This window comes from Puccinia triticina, chromosome 15A (assembly GCF_026914185.1).
Source record: "Puccinia triticina chromosome 15A, complete sequence".
NCBI lineage: Eukaryota > Fungi > Basidiomycota > Pucciniomycetes > Pucciniales > Pucciniaceae > Puccinia > Puccinia triticina.
In genome coordinates, this window is record NC_070572.1 from 1,172,964 (window position 1) to 1,188,051 (window position 15,088).

Genomic DNA, 15,088 nt, shown 5'->3' on the forward strand with positions numbered 1-15,088 from the left:
GAATGATTGGTGGCGAGAGCGAATGATCGGATCTAATGGTCGAGAGATAAAAGCTAAAATGTCAGTAGGGAGAGAGGAAGTGAAAAAAAAGGATGCACATACGTGATATCACGTTGTATCAGATCTGCCAATCGCGCACGGGCTTTGTTGTTTAGTGATCCGCTCCGAACCTGGGGAATCAAGTTTTACATAGTTTTCAAAAAATGAAAACAGCACAAAGATGAAGAGGAGATGGTCCCAAATTGTATTAGAAGAAAGGCACGATGTAGGCCTATCATGCATTAAGTTTTTGAATTGCTAGCTAATCATCTAGGTTGAGTTCTGGGCACTCAAAGTTGAGTACCACCAAAACTCAGAATAGTCTCACGCGAGAATTCCTGATAGGGCGTAAGTCCCTCCGGCAAAGCCTCAGGCGGGGGAGGGACTTAGTTAAGTTCGGGACGGGGGCCGTTGGGTTCTGAATCGCGCGCTTTTGGGGCGGGGCGGGGCCTCAAATGCGCCGGATCGGCCCGTTCTTGGAGACATGGAACTTGTTGCAAGAAACAGTCTCACAAATGCGCAAGCCTTTCATGCTGTATTTAGGTGTCCTAATTGTAAATTCATAAACCCTTTTTTGCAGGGCATGAGTGTGATAATGTAATCCCACTGGAAAAGTGTTACAAATTTATGAGTTTATGCATGCATAAATCAACTTTGAACACTGTAATTCAAGTCAAAAAGGGATCAAGAAACTGCTATGGGATAGCCGCCTTACACACTGCTGCAAGCCCTATGGAAAGACATTATTTTTGTAGTGACTTTTTGTAATTTAAGATAAACAGATAAATGGGATTTCAATTTCATGGATATACATCGAGGTCATTTCTGTTGAAGGTGTGGAACGGGAGGATACAATTGTTGTACCAATGTTTTTACCCTTTGACACATGGATAAGTCAAACATTGGACACTAGCTGTATGATGGCTGTATAAAGGGGGAAGCTGTTGGTTTGGGTACTGGTTAAGATGGTGAGAAGGAAGTTTAATCTTAAAAATCAGGAGTATGTAGGAGGCTTGATTGTTGGGGATAGATCAGAAGCAGTTTATGTTAGTATAAGATGAAGCATTAAGCCAAAATTTTGTGAGGAAATTCAACTAGAAAACCTACCCCTTGCCATTCAGCACCATTATCGTGATGCAAAGTGCAAGCACTGCCCATAAACTCCCAAAGAGACACCAAGCTTTTCTTTTACTCATTTGGTTTTCCTGTGTGGAGGGGGTAGTCCTGTTTTGCCGCTGGGTAGTTACAGAGTTTATGTTGTGTTGACGCTGTCCATGGACATCCTGTGAGATTGCGTTGCGGTTTGGTGCTGAGGGAGTAAAGGGCTGTCGACAAAGGGGACAGGTATGGGTCCCTATGTTTTCCCATCCTTGAATACAGTTATCACAAAATATGTGGTGGCATTTATCAAGTTCTCTTTTTGTAGATGAGGGCTTCTCCAAGCAAACCGCGCAAACGTCTATATCTTGACTGCTTTTCTTCAGAGATCCTCCTTCATTCTTCAAATCAATGGTGATTACAGTGTCAGAGGAGACGCCATGGGAGCTCTCAACAGTGGTTGGTTTGCAACTGGACATTCCTGGGGCTTTCTCACAAGAACAGCTTTCATCTTGAAAAATTGGGATGGTTGCATCAAACTGCTCAAACCATTGGAGATTTCAGCCTCAAAATCATTGGCATGAGCTAAATATTATATCTCAAAAAATTCTTACAGTGGGAGGTGGTCTGTTTTCCAGATTTGATTGGGGTTGAAGTACATTGGATACACCAATGGGATCTGCACCTTGCGCTGCACCATGGAGCTGCGCAGTGTCAACTATGTGGTCATGTTGCAAGGTATTTCCAATGAGCTAGAGATAAAACCATTAGGTGTGAGCTTTTGAAGTTGTGTCATTTTCTACTATCATCAGGAGTTGAAGAATGCTTAACTATGAGGAATAGTACCCAGACAGCCATTATGAAAGAGGTACAAATATTCACTTGAAAAATATGAAGGTTGGGGTAAGGGGTGGAAGCAGCACCTGTATACTTTGTCTTGCGTCTTGGAGCTAGCTTATTTCTATGAAGTTCTGCTTGGCAGGTTATGTTTGATGAGTTGGAAATTATTTTGTAAGATATACGCTTTGGAAATTGTATGAAAATTTGATCAAATTTTTTCAAAAATTAGTTAATTGAAGAGTGTATAAATGAGGGTCATGGTGGGATGGCAGCAGCATCAATTTTAAGAAACAATTGATTCCTATTAAGACGTACTTGGCCCAGGTAATTAGATATCTTGCTTATGTTGTCAATGAGATGTTTTGTCAGACTGAGCCTTTGAATACAGAACATCCAATTTAAAACCTCCCTGCAGATTAATATTGATGCACTCAAAGTTTGAACAAAGCCAAGTGTATGGTGATCACTCCTGGTGCCACTTCAGCTGAAACCCCAAGACTGCAGCTCAATGAACTCAGTAAAACAGCAGAGAGCATTGTCTTACCCACAGCCTTATTGCATCCTGCAACAGCTGGGGGATAAACTCTGAAACCTTTCCTACCCTTGCAGTTCACAAACGTTATTGATCACACACTCAAAGATGGCATTCATCAAGATTTCAAAGAGGGTATTAATCACAATGTCAAAGATGGTATTTATCACAATGCAGGTTATGATTTTACATAAAAAAATCTCATGCAATTTTGAATACCATAACTTATGTAGTGGTGGATGTGGGCATACTTGGTACGCCTTATTTCTCCGGGACATGCACTTGGTAAGTTGCTTGGTGGACTGTTTGGCTGGGAGGAAGGGCGCTGTTGGGTTCCACATGGTGGGATTTTGGGGCGGGGCGGGGCCTGGAATGAGGCGGATTGGCCCGTTCTTGGCACCGTTCTTGGAGACAAAGAACTTGTTGCAAGAAACAGTCTCATGAATGCGCAAGCCTTTTATGCTTTGTGTTCTAATTGATTTGTGCATGCATAAATTCATAAACCCTTTTCTGCAGGACACACCAGGAAAATAAAATAGGGGGATATTGAATTTTACAAAGTGTTTTTTACAAGTTACAAGGCCCTGTAAAAAATACCTTTGTAAAAGTACACATTAAGGGGGGTCATGTGTAATTTTACAATGTGTTGGCTAGGTTCCCACCTTGTAATGTAAAAGCAACCTTGTAAAATTATACCTGACGTCTTCCATGTGGAATTTTACTTGGTATTTTTTTACAAAGTGCCACCTTGTGAAAAAAGTACCTTGCAAAATTGCATATTTGCAGCAAAAACATGAATTTTACAAGGGAAATTTTGGGGAAGCAGTACACCATGCAAAACATACCTTGTGAAAATCAATAATAATGGCAAGCAGGTTTGAAATTACAATGTGTTGTGTAAATTTTACAAGGTGGTTTTGGTATACTGCACAAAATCTACCTTGTAAAAATCAATAAAAGTGGTTACAAAGCTCAAATTTACAAGTTGCTGTGAGAAATTTACAAGGCAGTTTTTTTTTTTTTTTTTTTTTTTTTTTTTTAGAAAGCCCACTACTACCAACTGCACTTGGAAAATATGAACTTCTGCTGGAATTATGAAGTTTCTGGGAGTCATGAATCACCATATAACCCTTGGTCAAGGTTTAATTCAGTGGAGGGAATTTTCTTATTGCTCCTGGAGTCCTGCACCTTCAATAATTTTGTTGAAACTGCAACAGCTCAGGGTCCATTTCTCTCCCTGTCACACATCTGTCACTCCTTTTTCCTCCCTCCAGATGAATATGCTTGTTCACCTTCTGCCCACAACTTGTCCCTCAGTTGTAATAGCTACAAAGTCTGCTCATCTGGATAATCAAAACATCATCAGCTTCAACAGTGGGCCGCTACGCTAAACTACGCTATTTTAGCCCTAAAGTTTAGCGTAGCGGCAAAAAGCGCCAACCTTTTTTGAATAGCGTTAGCGCGCTGTTAGCGCCGCTATGCTTCGCTAATTTTCAGCGGCGCTAACAGCATACCAATTTTTGTTTAGCGTTAGCCCTGCGCTACAGCCGCTACGCTACGCTACGTTTCCCTAAGGCGCTTTTAGCGGAAAAAAGGCACTTTTTTGCCGCGAAAAACGCTGTAGCGCAGCATAGCGCGCGCTCTTTTGCGCCTTGCGTGCTTAACGTTAGCGCAATTGCGCGCATCTGCGCTAACGCTACGCTAAAAGCTAAAATAGCTTTGCATCCTTTGTGCGTAGCATTAGCGCAGATGCGCCCAATTGCACTAACGCTACGCTAAAAAATAGTGCATTTGCGCTGTGCTACGCTACGCTAACAGCTATGTTAGCGTAGCTGACCCACTGTTGTCATCTTTCTGTGCGCTTCTCCCTGAGACCAGTGAGTCTCTTGTAGTGAGGAGCCTTTTTTCCTCCTCACAGCTAGTAGCTTGACCCCTTTCTGGGGTTTCTTCTCCTTTTCTGGGTGCCTCTGAGCTTTTCTCCTTGAGGCCTCAAACCTTCACAATCTCACTGGAGCTATCTTCCTTGAGTCCTCAACTTTTCTTTGGTTGTCATTTCAAAAACATTCAGCAGGAGTGCATACTGGACAATGTGCAGTTTGGGGAAGTCAATTTTCCAGAGGAAAAACACCCTGTCAAATCTCCACAAAACCTTGTAAATTTCAACCTGGTAGTCATTGCTATTGATTTTTGCAACACAAATTTTGCTTGGTGTACTGCTTCCTCAAAATTTGTCTTGTAAAATTCAGGATTTTGCTGCAAATATGCAATTTTGCAAGGTACTTTTTTGACAAGGTGGCACTTTGTAAAAAAACACCAAGTAAAATTCCACATGGAAGAATTCAGGTATAATTTTACATGGTTGCTTTTACATTACAAGGTGGGAATCTAGCCAACACTTTGTAAAATTACACATACCCCCCCTTAATTTGTACTTTTACAAATAAATATTTTACAGGGCCTTGTACCTTGTAAAAAACACTTTGTAAAATTCACCCACCCCATAAAATAGTCAGTTGATGACAAGTGACATCACACCAGCTCCAGCCAGCTACCCACCATCTATCCAATATCCCTTAAGGGAGTGCTGCCAAGCTGTGCTAGAGAGTGCAACAGCCTCCTCTCACCAAAGACATGCACCAGGGGAGATATGTTCCCACTCCCCAGGGAGTGCCAGAGCTGAATTTTATGTGAGTTTTGGTAGGATGTGAGCCTGATGTAGATTAGTAACTCATCCCCAAAATAGTAAATTGGATGGAGAAGTTAGTGAAAAGTCAGTCACAATTGATTTGGAAGTCAACACAATGTTGTGTAGAATTCTTTTGTTTTCTATGTACAACTGTAGGAAGAAATATGATGAAATGATATTTCACCAAAGTCCAACTCATCAATTGCTCCTGTTTACTGATTTTTAAGGATAGCAAAGCAAAATTCCCATTCTCAAAAGTAATTCCTCCAAAAAAATGGGTTTCTTGTAATTCACATTATATGCCCTGATGTACAAAATTAAACTAAAAGTCGACTTGGTATTATTGGGTTTAGATTTTTGGAATGTGGTAATGTTGCAGTCATTGAAATTGAAACCCATTTTCTTGGAAATGCGGGAATTAATTTGAATTTGGCTGATAAAAATGACAAAAAACTGTTTTAATAGGGTGAAAGTCTGAGTTAAGTCAAGGTTGGATTGCGGTGCCAATTCACTTTGGCCATATATCCTGTCCTCCTCACAAAAATGATCTAGTGAATTTTGTATTTTTTTGCTTTTCAAAATTCACATGTGCACATGCAAGTTAACCTTTTTGCACTTTGCTAATAGTCACCCTGATGTGCGCGCGTACATTGAGGTGGAAATATCACAGGATGGGCCTTTCACAGCCACATGAAAAGTAAAAAATTTGTTTTGAGACACCAATTGTCCCCCTGATGTACGCGAGTACATGAGGGGGAAAAAATCACAGGCTGGGCCTTTCACATCTCCATGGAAAGGACACACTGGTCATGGAGCCAAGAAAGGACTATATTCTGTATGAGTTCTGGATGAATTATAGATGAGTTCTGGATGATTTTTTGGCAATTTATGGTTTATTTCAGGATGATTTCCAACTGATTTCCACGCTGACTTCCAGTCTTTTTCATACCTATTCAATATTGCTTTACCAAAGGCCTCCAGCACAGTTATGGAAAAAAGTTACGGTAAGGCACTCCCTGGGGAGTGGGAACATATCTCCCCTGGTGATGTGGAGGGCTCCTGGATTAGACAAGTTTAATAAAGCCACAATTTTTTAGACTTCCCTCTGGAAAGTCAAGTTTCTTTAAAGGGAAACCTATGTGGTTTGTTTCTTACAAAAACCACAGAAAAAGAAGGATATGATGCAGCAGAATCCTTTGGTTGATGATGTCAAGATATGTGCAGACCTGTGAACAAAGATTGGGCAAAAGCAAGCAAAAAGAGAGAGTAATAAAGAGACACAGAGTTTTACCTCTGAGATAGTCAAGGTTCAGTGAAAGAGTGATACTAATTACAGTCAATATCCTAGGCACCTGTGACGGTAGGTATACTGGGAGCGTGGTATCCTCTTTGATGGTGATCCTGGGCTATCTGGGGGTGTGATTCTGGGTGTGTGAAGTCTGTAGATCCTCCTCAGGCAAGGGAGAACCTGGCTTCAAAATTTTTCACAGTTTGCTTATGTAATTACATATGTATATGTGGTTTGGCGCGCCTGGTTGCGCTTACACGTCACAACTGCGCATGCGCGCTGCAACTCAAGAACTCAGGGAAGGAGTGAAGTTACAAAGAAATGGTAAGTTGTAACTAGGGTTAAAATTGCATCAGAAAACAGAATATGAAGTCAAAATAAGTGTAACTCTTAAGATTAAAAGGATAAGAAGTAATTCATATGTAAAATGGTAGAAAAGGCAGACTTTAGGTCAGCTGCGCTGACTCTAAGGCTGACAGAGAATTTTGAAATGGACCCGGGTACTGATTGCACTGCTGGTACCTACCCGCGTTTTTTTTCCAAAAAGCCAGAACCCAACACCTGGTGTCAACAATGGTGAAAGCATTGGTCTGTGGATTGTGCAGAGCATTTTTGTCCCGCTGTGTTTTTCTGCTCTGTAGTGCAAGGGCTGCTTGTTGGTGGTGGAGCAAAAAATACATTCCAGTAGCGTGCTAATGCAGCAGCACTCTACTACAAACTCAACAAAACCCTTCAGAATTTGGGGTGAAATCGCGAAGCAAGCCTCTGTCAGGAGGGACTTACCCCTTAGCTCCCCAAACTTGCGCACCAAGAATGGATTTTCAAGGTAGTGGGTTTATTTTTTCTACAGCTCACCTACCACATCCAATCCTTTTATATTAGCTCAATGGAAGGCTTCCCTTTGGTTCTGTAGCCCCCTACAGAGCCAGATCTGCAGCCTGTAGTGCAGATTTTTATGGGGAAATCTAGTCCCAGAGGCTGCAGATATCACTTTGTAGCCCCCTACAGATTTGAGGGGGAGTCTTCCAATGTCATCGGAACATGCTGCAGAAAAGAGTAAAAAAATTCACATCTCCCTTGATCCCCTCTACATTCTGGTGGAGAGCAAACTGTGGAAACTGAGTTGGTGAGCACAGACCCTCTCTATACAAAATCCTCATTTTGGGTGTATTTAAAGATTTTTTTGGATTGGGAGGAACATTGTGAAGTTACCCAAATTCTGTAGGTTGGATAACAAGCCAGTCTTTCACCTAAGTAGTTTTATTCCAAATAAAGTTATGGAAGAAAGGAATTATAGAAGTTTGAAAACTCCTGCCACCTAAATTTAGAATCTTGCCCCCGCAAAAGGGGGCAATACAGCGCGAGTCCCTCCTGCCAAGGGCTGTTGAAGGCTCGCTTTGCAAAACACACGCCCGCAGCAGCGAGGGACTTCGTTGAGTTCAGTTCTACTAGAGCTGGAGCGCTATGTGTCAGCGCAGGAAGTGCGCTTGGTGCTAAAGTAGCGCAACAATAGCGCAAGATAGCGCAGTCATGACCGGTTTTTGCAAGCAGTAAAATTCGGGCCCTGGGGAGGCTCTAAAGTCGTGGGTGAAAGTTGAGAACAATCAATGCCTAGCTTATCACAATCCCCTTGTTTCACTAGCTTAGCACAATCCCCTCGTTTCAGGGGCCGGAGGACCCGGCGCGCCAAAGGCGCCTCGCGAAGCGAGCCTCTGAAAGAGGCTTCAGAGGCTCACGCCAGCCCAGGCGGTACGGCCCTCCGAAGCGAGTGTTCAGTTAGAATCAATGCTAGGTAGACGACACAGCAGTTGATGCTGCGACCGGCTTTCGATGTGACAAGAGATCTCCAAACACGTAACAGTCGACCAAGAAACATGCTCCAATATTTCATGATCATCAACTTGGCATGTCTTTTCAAAAGAAACCCATCAACATGTCAAAATTTGAATACAATAGAGAATGGATAAATTAATTAAGCCTATATTTCCATGAGAAGAATACGGTAATACTATGAAGTCAAAACTCTGTCAATTTGCTGCTATCAGAGGTGGGGGAAGTAGTATTATGTTTTAGTTTTTATACATAGCTGCAGCCCACTTCATCTTCAGGCCGAGTTGGAAAACAAGTATAATGAAACAAGCCTTATAACGTGCTCTTTTTACGCAGCGTGATACTCAAGTCGACCCAGTGGGCCCCTGCGCCTCATCGGGCCTTTCAGAAACGCTACAGGACGTAGAACATTAAATCGACCGCAAGTCCTATTCAAGCTCTTCCTCGTCCGAGATCCTCATTCTGACCAGTGACGGGATAGCTTCGAAGTTTTCTAGTCGCAAACTGCAGTCATCAACCTTCCAGTTCTCTACTAATCGAGCAGTTTGTCAAAACATAGATAGACAAAGCACGCAAAAGTTGCGGTTAATAGCAACTCGGCATTCTTTCCAGCCCGATTTCCCTCATAACAGCCTCCTTTCTCGTGTTCTTTCACAGAGATATAACCAACTTGTGGATTCAATCCGATGACTTGATAGCTTCTTCCCTCAATCCTATAGGAAAAGGCACTAAAACATCTTGTCTGATTGTGCCTTGAATCCAGCATATAATTTCAATCTACAATCAAGTATTTGAAAATTTGAAAATGTTTTTTCAATCAATTCTTCACCTAATAGTTAAGCCCGGTCTCTCCGCTTTATCTATCAACAAAATAGTACAGTTGGGGGAATTTTGGACTGACAGCCTATCATCATCTTTAATAGCTTTTCGGAGGATATGGTGCCATGGATTCACTCAATAATGCACCTAAAAATGAGAGATCCTGGCAAGATCCCACTGCCGGATGCGAAGCACTATCTTCCTTCAAGTTAACCCAGTCAACTGAGGGAGGCAAAGTTATCCAGTCTTCCATGGAAAAATCAGTTTTCATTGACCCAAAGCATTCAATTCTGGACGGGGATCACAGCTCACTTCTCTCGGTGAGTTATCTATGAAAATTAAATCTTGGAAACAATTACTGTGAAACATGTTGTTAAATTTTATTTGTGATTGTTTGTGGTCTCAGAGAAAGGGATTTAACTCACCAAACACTGGGCTTTGCAATAGGAAAATAAAGTACAATACAAGGACCCCCACAATCCACTCTAAATTAAGAAGCACATACTCTTCTCCAGAAATATATTCCAAACAAATACTAGAGCAGGAAACATCTTGTGATGCAGAAAGAGGAAAGAAAGAGGCAGGGCATCAAAATTTTCAACACAAATTAAAAACAAGTGACAACAATGTCAACAGCTTCTATCTCAACACAGGTGAGCACCAAAATTTTGGCCTCCAAGTTCATCCACAGCGTAATTATGAAAGAGCAAACAACCCTACTTACCATTCTCAACACAAAAAAATTGTGATTTGACAAACAGGAAGTGTTAATTCTATCTTTGGTACTCAAACACAAGCAAATCATGTTGCAGATGAATCAGATAAAGTTGAGCTAGATGCTTTAGAAAACTTGAGAAGTATAAAATCATTGTTATTCTACATGTTTATCTTAACAAATCTTCTCATGGCCCTTATGTTGTACCTTTTAGTCAGGCTTGCCTGAGACAAACTTGAATGTATCACATTGAACAATATCAAGAGAAAATACTTGTGATTTTTTTTGTGTTTACCTGTCCAAAATATCTTATTTCTGAACATCTTTGTAAAAAAAATAATCTGTTTTTACCACCTGAAATTCCAGGATTTTGGACACCTGCACCCAGGACCCATAGGCAGTTACTTGGGTGCCAAGGGTAGGTACCTGCAGCCTGCAGGCGGGTGCTTTGGCTTTTTTTATATGAAATAATAGATTGGTGTACACATTTGAGGGCAAAAAACCAGCAGTTAACTGGACCAGGTGCCTGCCATAAACCCATGCATTATAGCTGGTCCAAAATGCATATTTATATCTACACATGAATTTGTGTATGGATACCAGCCCACCAAGAGGAATCCCCCTTGACAAGCTGGTGTATGTATACCATCCTGCTGAGAGTAATCATATCAATAAAAAAAGATTGCTGAGGGGGATTCCACTCAAAGAGGTGGTATACATATTTCAGCTCACCAAGAGAGATTCCACTTGGCAGACTTTTATAAAACATAAACCACTTCACCACACCAGGCTGCTATACATGCACCAGCTTTCCAAGAAGGATTAATCTTGATGGGCTGGTATAATCAGAGAAGATCTCTGGGAGGGATTCCTTGCTTAATTGGTGGCAAAAAAAAAAAAAAAAAAAAACTCTACATCTACATGTACCTGCCTACTGCCACCCTTCATGTGGGTGTGGTTGTGGATGTCTAGATTCTTGAATTTTTTGGGAAGGTACCCGCACCCCTTTTGGGTACCCAGGTATTAAGTGCCATCTCTAACATTTATCCAACAAGGGAGAGGCTGATTCACTCAGTTAAAACCTTGGCCTATAGATATTTAAGAAATATTTTTTTCTCAATCCTTTTTAGGGTCACCAAAGTGCAATCGTGTGATAGATTTTACAGGACCAAAAGATGTACAAGATCATGGAGAAACATTTCCTATTTTTCTTGAATTTCTAGGGCCTTGAGTTTCACTTTCCTTCCTCTTTCTCTATTCCATTTAATATTCCTCATCTGCTTCCCACAGGACCCCAAACATTCTACTGTACAGAGTCCCAATTTTAAATTCAAGGAGATTTATTCAGGATAAACACCAGGGGGGAATGTGTCGCACTTCCTACAGAGTGCCACACCGTAATTCCATCAGACCCAGGGACTGAAGTCATGGTACAGTTAACCATAACTCTTGTGTAACTTTTTACTGTATCCCAACAGCAACTGTAGTCTAATGTATGAAAAACTGATCTGTTGATCAGATGTTGAATTAGTGATCAGTTGGAGTAGAGATGGCACTTTGCACCCGGGTACCCGCCACAGGTGCGGGTACCTCCTCTTAAAAATGTCATATTCTCAACACCTGCACCTGCAAGCAGGTACCCAGGTACCTGCGGCAGGTACCCGCGGGTGCAGAGATTTTTTGCAACCAATAAGCCCTCTCACATAAACCAGCTCGCCGAGATACACATACACCAGCTCGCCGAGATACACATACACCAGCTCGCCAAGACACCGAGACTGAGAGGACTTCCTCTTGGTGGGCTGAATCCCTCTCGGCGAGCTGGTGTATGTATACCAGCCCGCTAAGAGGAATCCCTCTTGGCGAGCTGGTGTATGTATACCAGCCCGCCGATGGGAATCCCTCTTGGCGAGCTGGTGTATGTATACCAGTCCGCCGAGAGGAATCCCTCTTGGCGAGCTGGTGTATGTATGACAGCCCGCCGAGAGGAATCCCTCTTGGCGAGCTGGTGTATGTATACCAGCCCGCCGAGAGGAATCCCTCTTGGCAAGCTGGTGTATGTATACCAGCCCGCCGAGAGGGAGCCCTCAAGGCGAGCTGGTGTATGTATACCAACCCGCCGAGAGGGAGCCCTCGCGGCGAGTTGGTGTATGTATACCAGCCCGCCAACAGGAATCCCTCTTGGCAAGCTGGTGTATGTATACCAACCCGCCGAGAGGAATCCCTCTTGGCAAGCTTGTGTTTGTATTCCAGCTTGCCGAGAGGAGGCCCTCTCGGCGAGCTTCTGGTGATGTGGGCGGGTATATAGCGGGGAACTGTTGCACAAAATGGTGGACACCCGCACCCGTATTCGCCGACAGGTACCTGTTGAAGTCCAGCAGGTACCTGCTGACGGACACCAGGTACCTGCAAAGGGTACCTGGTGCCATCTCTAGGGATGTGGAACGCTTGCCAGGCTCCTCTGAGGCCGATAGGCTTGGAAAAGTCCTGGCCTTCCTCCACGCTGCCTCACCCCCTCTACAAGAGAATATCTAGCTCGTAGGCAGAAGGGGAGTTGAGGAGTTGGTAAAAGGTGTCTAATGTCCACCGTGAGGTTTGCGCGAACGTCAGGGTGGACAAACATCACACAGCAACACGGGGGGCTTTGGGGAAGACTCCCCCAAGACCCCCGCGAGGCACTTTTTATGGGGTCTCTAGAGGTGCTTCTTCTGGAACCTGTGCTGGACATTGGGCCCAGCCAGGAGTAAATCACAAAATCAACACATCTAATATAAACACATGGAATATGAGCATGTTTCTGACAATCATATCTCCCTTGACCTCTGATAGTGATACAAAAATTTGAGTGAATATTTCTGCCTGGGGACGTAATCAGATTGCATGTGATGACCTTTCCTCTCAAAATCAAAATTTCTGCAAAGGTCAAAGTAGATTTTGCCCAATAACAAAGGGACTAGGCAATAAAGGCACAGCCCTCCTGCCAAAGATGCAAAAGAGGTTGTGTTTTTGTGTTCCCCACCCCAATCAATGCTGCCACCATGTTAAATGCTTGTGTGGCACGAAGCTGGTGTATGGTTATCTTTGCATTTGAGGGGGTGTTGCTTGTAGGGTATGTGATTCTTATCAAGAAAAGCTTATCAATCTCAAATACCTTCCATTGAGAAAGTCACACCAAGTATGGTGAGCCCTACAGCTAATTGGATAATTCCTGTTTTCTCATATGTCCCATGTGAGATCTCCCATTCAAACAAAAACCTCATAAGGATGGTAATGTGAATGAATGGACATTGGTTGGTTGGATTCCCATCTTGAATTCCAGAATGCCAGAAAATCCAGAGATCTTCACCATTGAACTACCAATGAACACTTTGAAATCATTGGGGGACCCTGATTTTGTGATTTCCAAAGTGTTCTGGAATTGAGCAAAACATGTGAGGTACTCCTCTTTTTCTTTGAATCTCATGATGATGAAATAAGACACTGCTTGGATGCTCACCTAACGTCAAACATAAACAACTTGGATTTTTCCACTCAAAAAAGAAAGTGATGGTGGTTGTTGTGCTGGGGAAATGTGATCCTCAAAAAGTGATTGGTGGCTTACAAAAACCAATTAAGAGCGGCCTGTAGAACAAAACATATAGTTTGTGATGTTAATGTAGATTGAATTTCTGTTGTCTTTCACCTACTGTCTTATAATGGCACTCTACAGAAAGTGCCACAGATTCCCCCCTGGTTATTTGTTAGACAAGACATCAGCATGAGTTCAACATTAGATTAACAATTCTTCAGGAATTAGTTACAAATGCACAAGCAGTTGACTTCATGAGAGGTTACTGAAAGACATTACGGTATGGCACTCTGTAGGAAGTGCCACACATTCCCCCCTGGTGAAATGACAATGGTCTATCCACCAGCTGGCCATCATAGAAATCAAGAAAATCTTGAAATCCAACAGCAGATGAGTGAATAAGATTTAGGAAGTTGAGATCTGTCAAAACTGTATATTGGCAGGTTTCATGATTGAAGGCTCTCAACAACATAATCTTAGAAATTTGGAAAGCCTAAACAATTGGCAGGGGTTTCTACAGCATGGATTATACTTGTCAAGTTCTACCTTTTTAAAGTTGTTGATGCTTCAAAACCTTATAATAGGTTTGACTTCAGTTTTATAAATTTTGATCATGAAGCCCCTTCCTAGCAGTGTCAAGTATGCAAGAGATGATACCTACCAAGATAAATATATATTTGAAAGTGTTGATTGAACATCCCCACGCACTAGCTGCCCCAGAGCTGGCCGCAAACTAATCCACAACAGATCACTCCGAACATTCCAGTGGTTTCTTTTGGATGTTGAGTGGTTGTGGTTGTCGAGGCGATGCTGGAGGGCTGGATGAAACAAGTCGTATGGAGATATGCTAGTTGGATAAAACTGCTTGGCGATGGTTGAGCAGTGACGTGGAGTTGGGCTGTATTCGGTCGGGGCGCTGTCACGGTGGCTGTCAGGCGCCTGTAACAGCCGGAGAACATAAAGAGCCACCTCTCTTGACCGTCCTGAGCCTGGCCACCAACACCCTTTTCCCCAGTTTTCTTGCTTCCCACCCAGCTTCTCCTTCGACTCGAACGTATCTTATATCACCACGATGACTGCCCTCCATCCTCCATTCCGGACCAAGTCCCTGCTCCTACTCGCCGTCATCTCTCTTCTCGCCCGGATGGCCTATTCCGATTCGTCCTCCTCATCCGAATTACCCACTTCGCAACTGATCACCAAGGCCAACACACTCCTAGTGACAGGCCAAGCCTCCAAAGCACTCGAACTCTACGAACTCGTCCTCGAGCGAGACCCGGATGACTATCTCACCCTCTACAAGAAAGCAACCACTCAGATGACTCTCGGCCCAGGCAAATTTCCTGACTTTTTTCATGATCACCCTGCTGACAAATGAAGGTCTACACATGTAACAACAACTGTTGATGTTGAAAAAACGTTCAACTTTGTCAGAGAATGTGTTTCCGCCAGGCAACATAACCTTGATCCAGAATTGGTAAGCAGAGGTATGGCACTGTTTTTCTTTTCAAAGAACAACAGAATCAAACCTTTGGCGCTCAATGAGTATATCTGAACAAGAAAAACGATGAATGCAAGACCAAAGCAAAGGGGAAGGGGACTACAGGCAGGGAAGTTCTTTCATTGGACTGAGAGACCATGATACATAAGACCAAGATAAACATATGACCAAG

At 42.9% G+C, this 15,088-nt stretch overlaps 1 protein-coding gene across 1 annotated transcript; it reads left to right on the plus strand.

The window, feature by feature from the left end:
* Positions 1-14,487: 14,487 nt before the first annotated feature.
* Positions 14,488-14,793, plus strand: PtA15_15A130 (uncharacterized protein; the record flags this gene model as incomplete). Its single annotated transcript, XM_053163306.1, has 1 exon — positions 14,488-14,793. The coding sequence occupies one exon, from the start codon at positions 14,488-14,490 to the stop codon at positions 14,791-14,793; it is 306 nt and encodes a 101-aa protein (XP_053027294.1).
* Between the last annotated feature and the right edge of the window lie 295 nt (positions 14,794-15,088).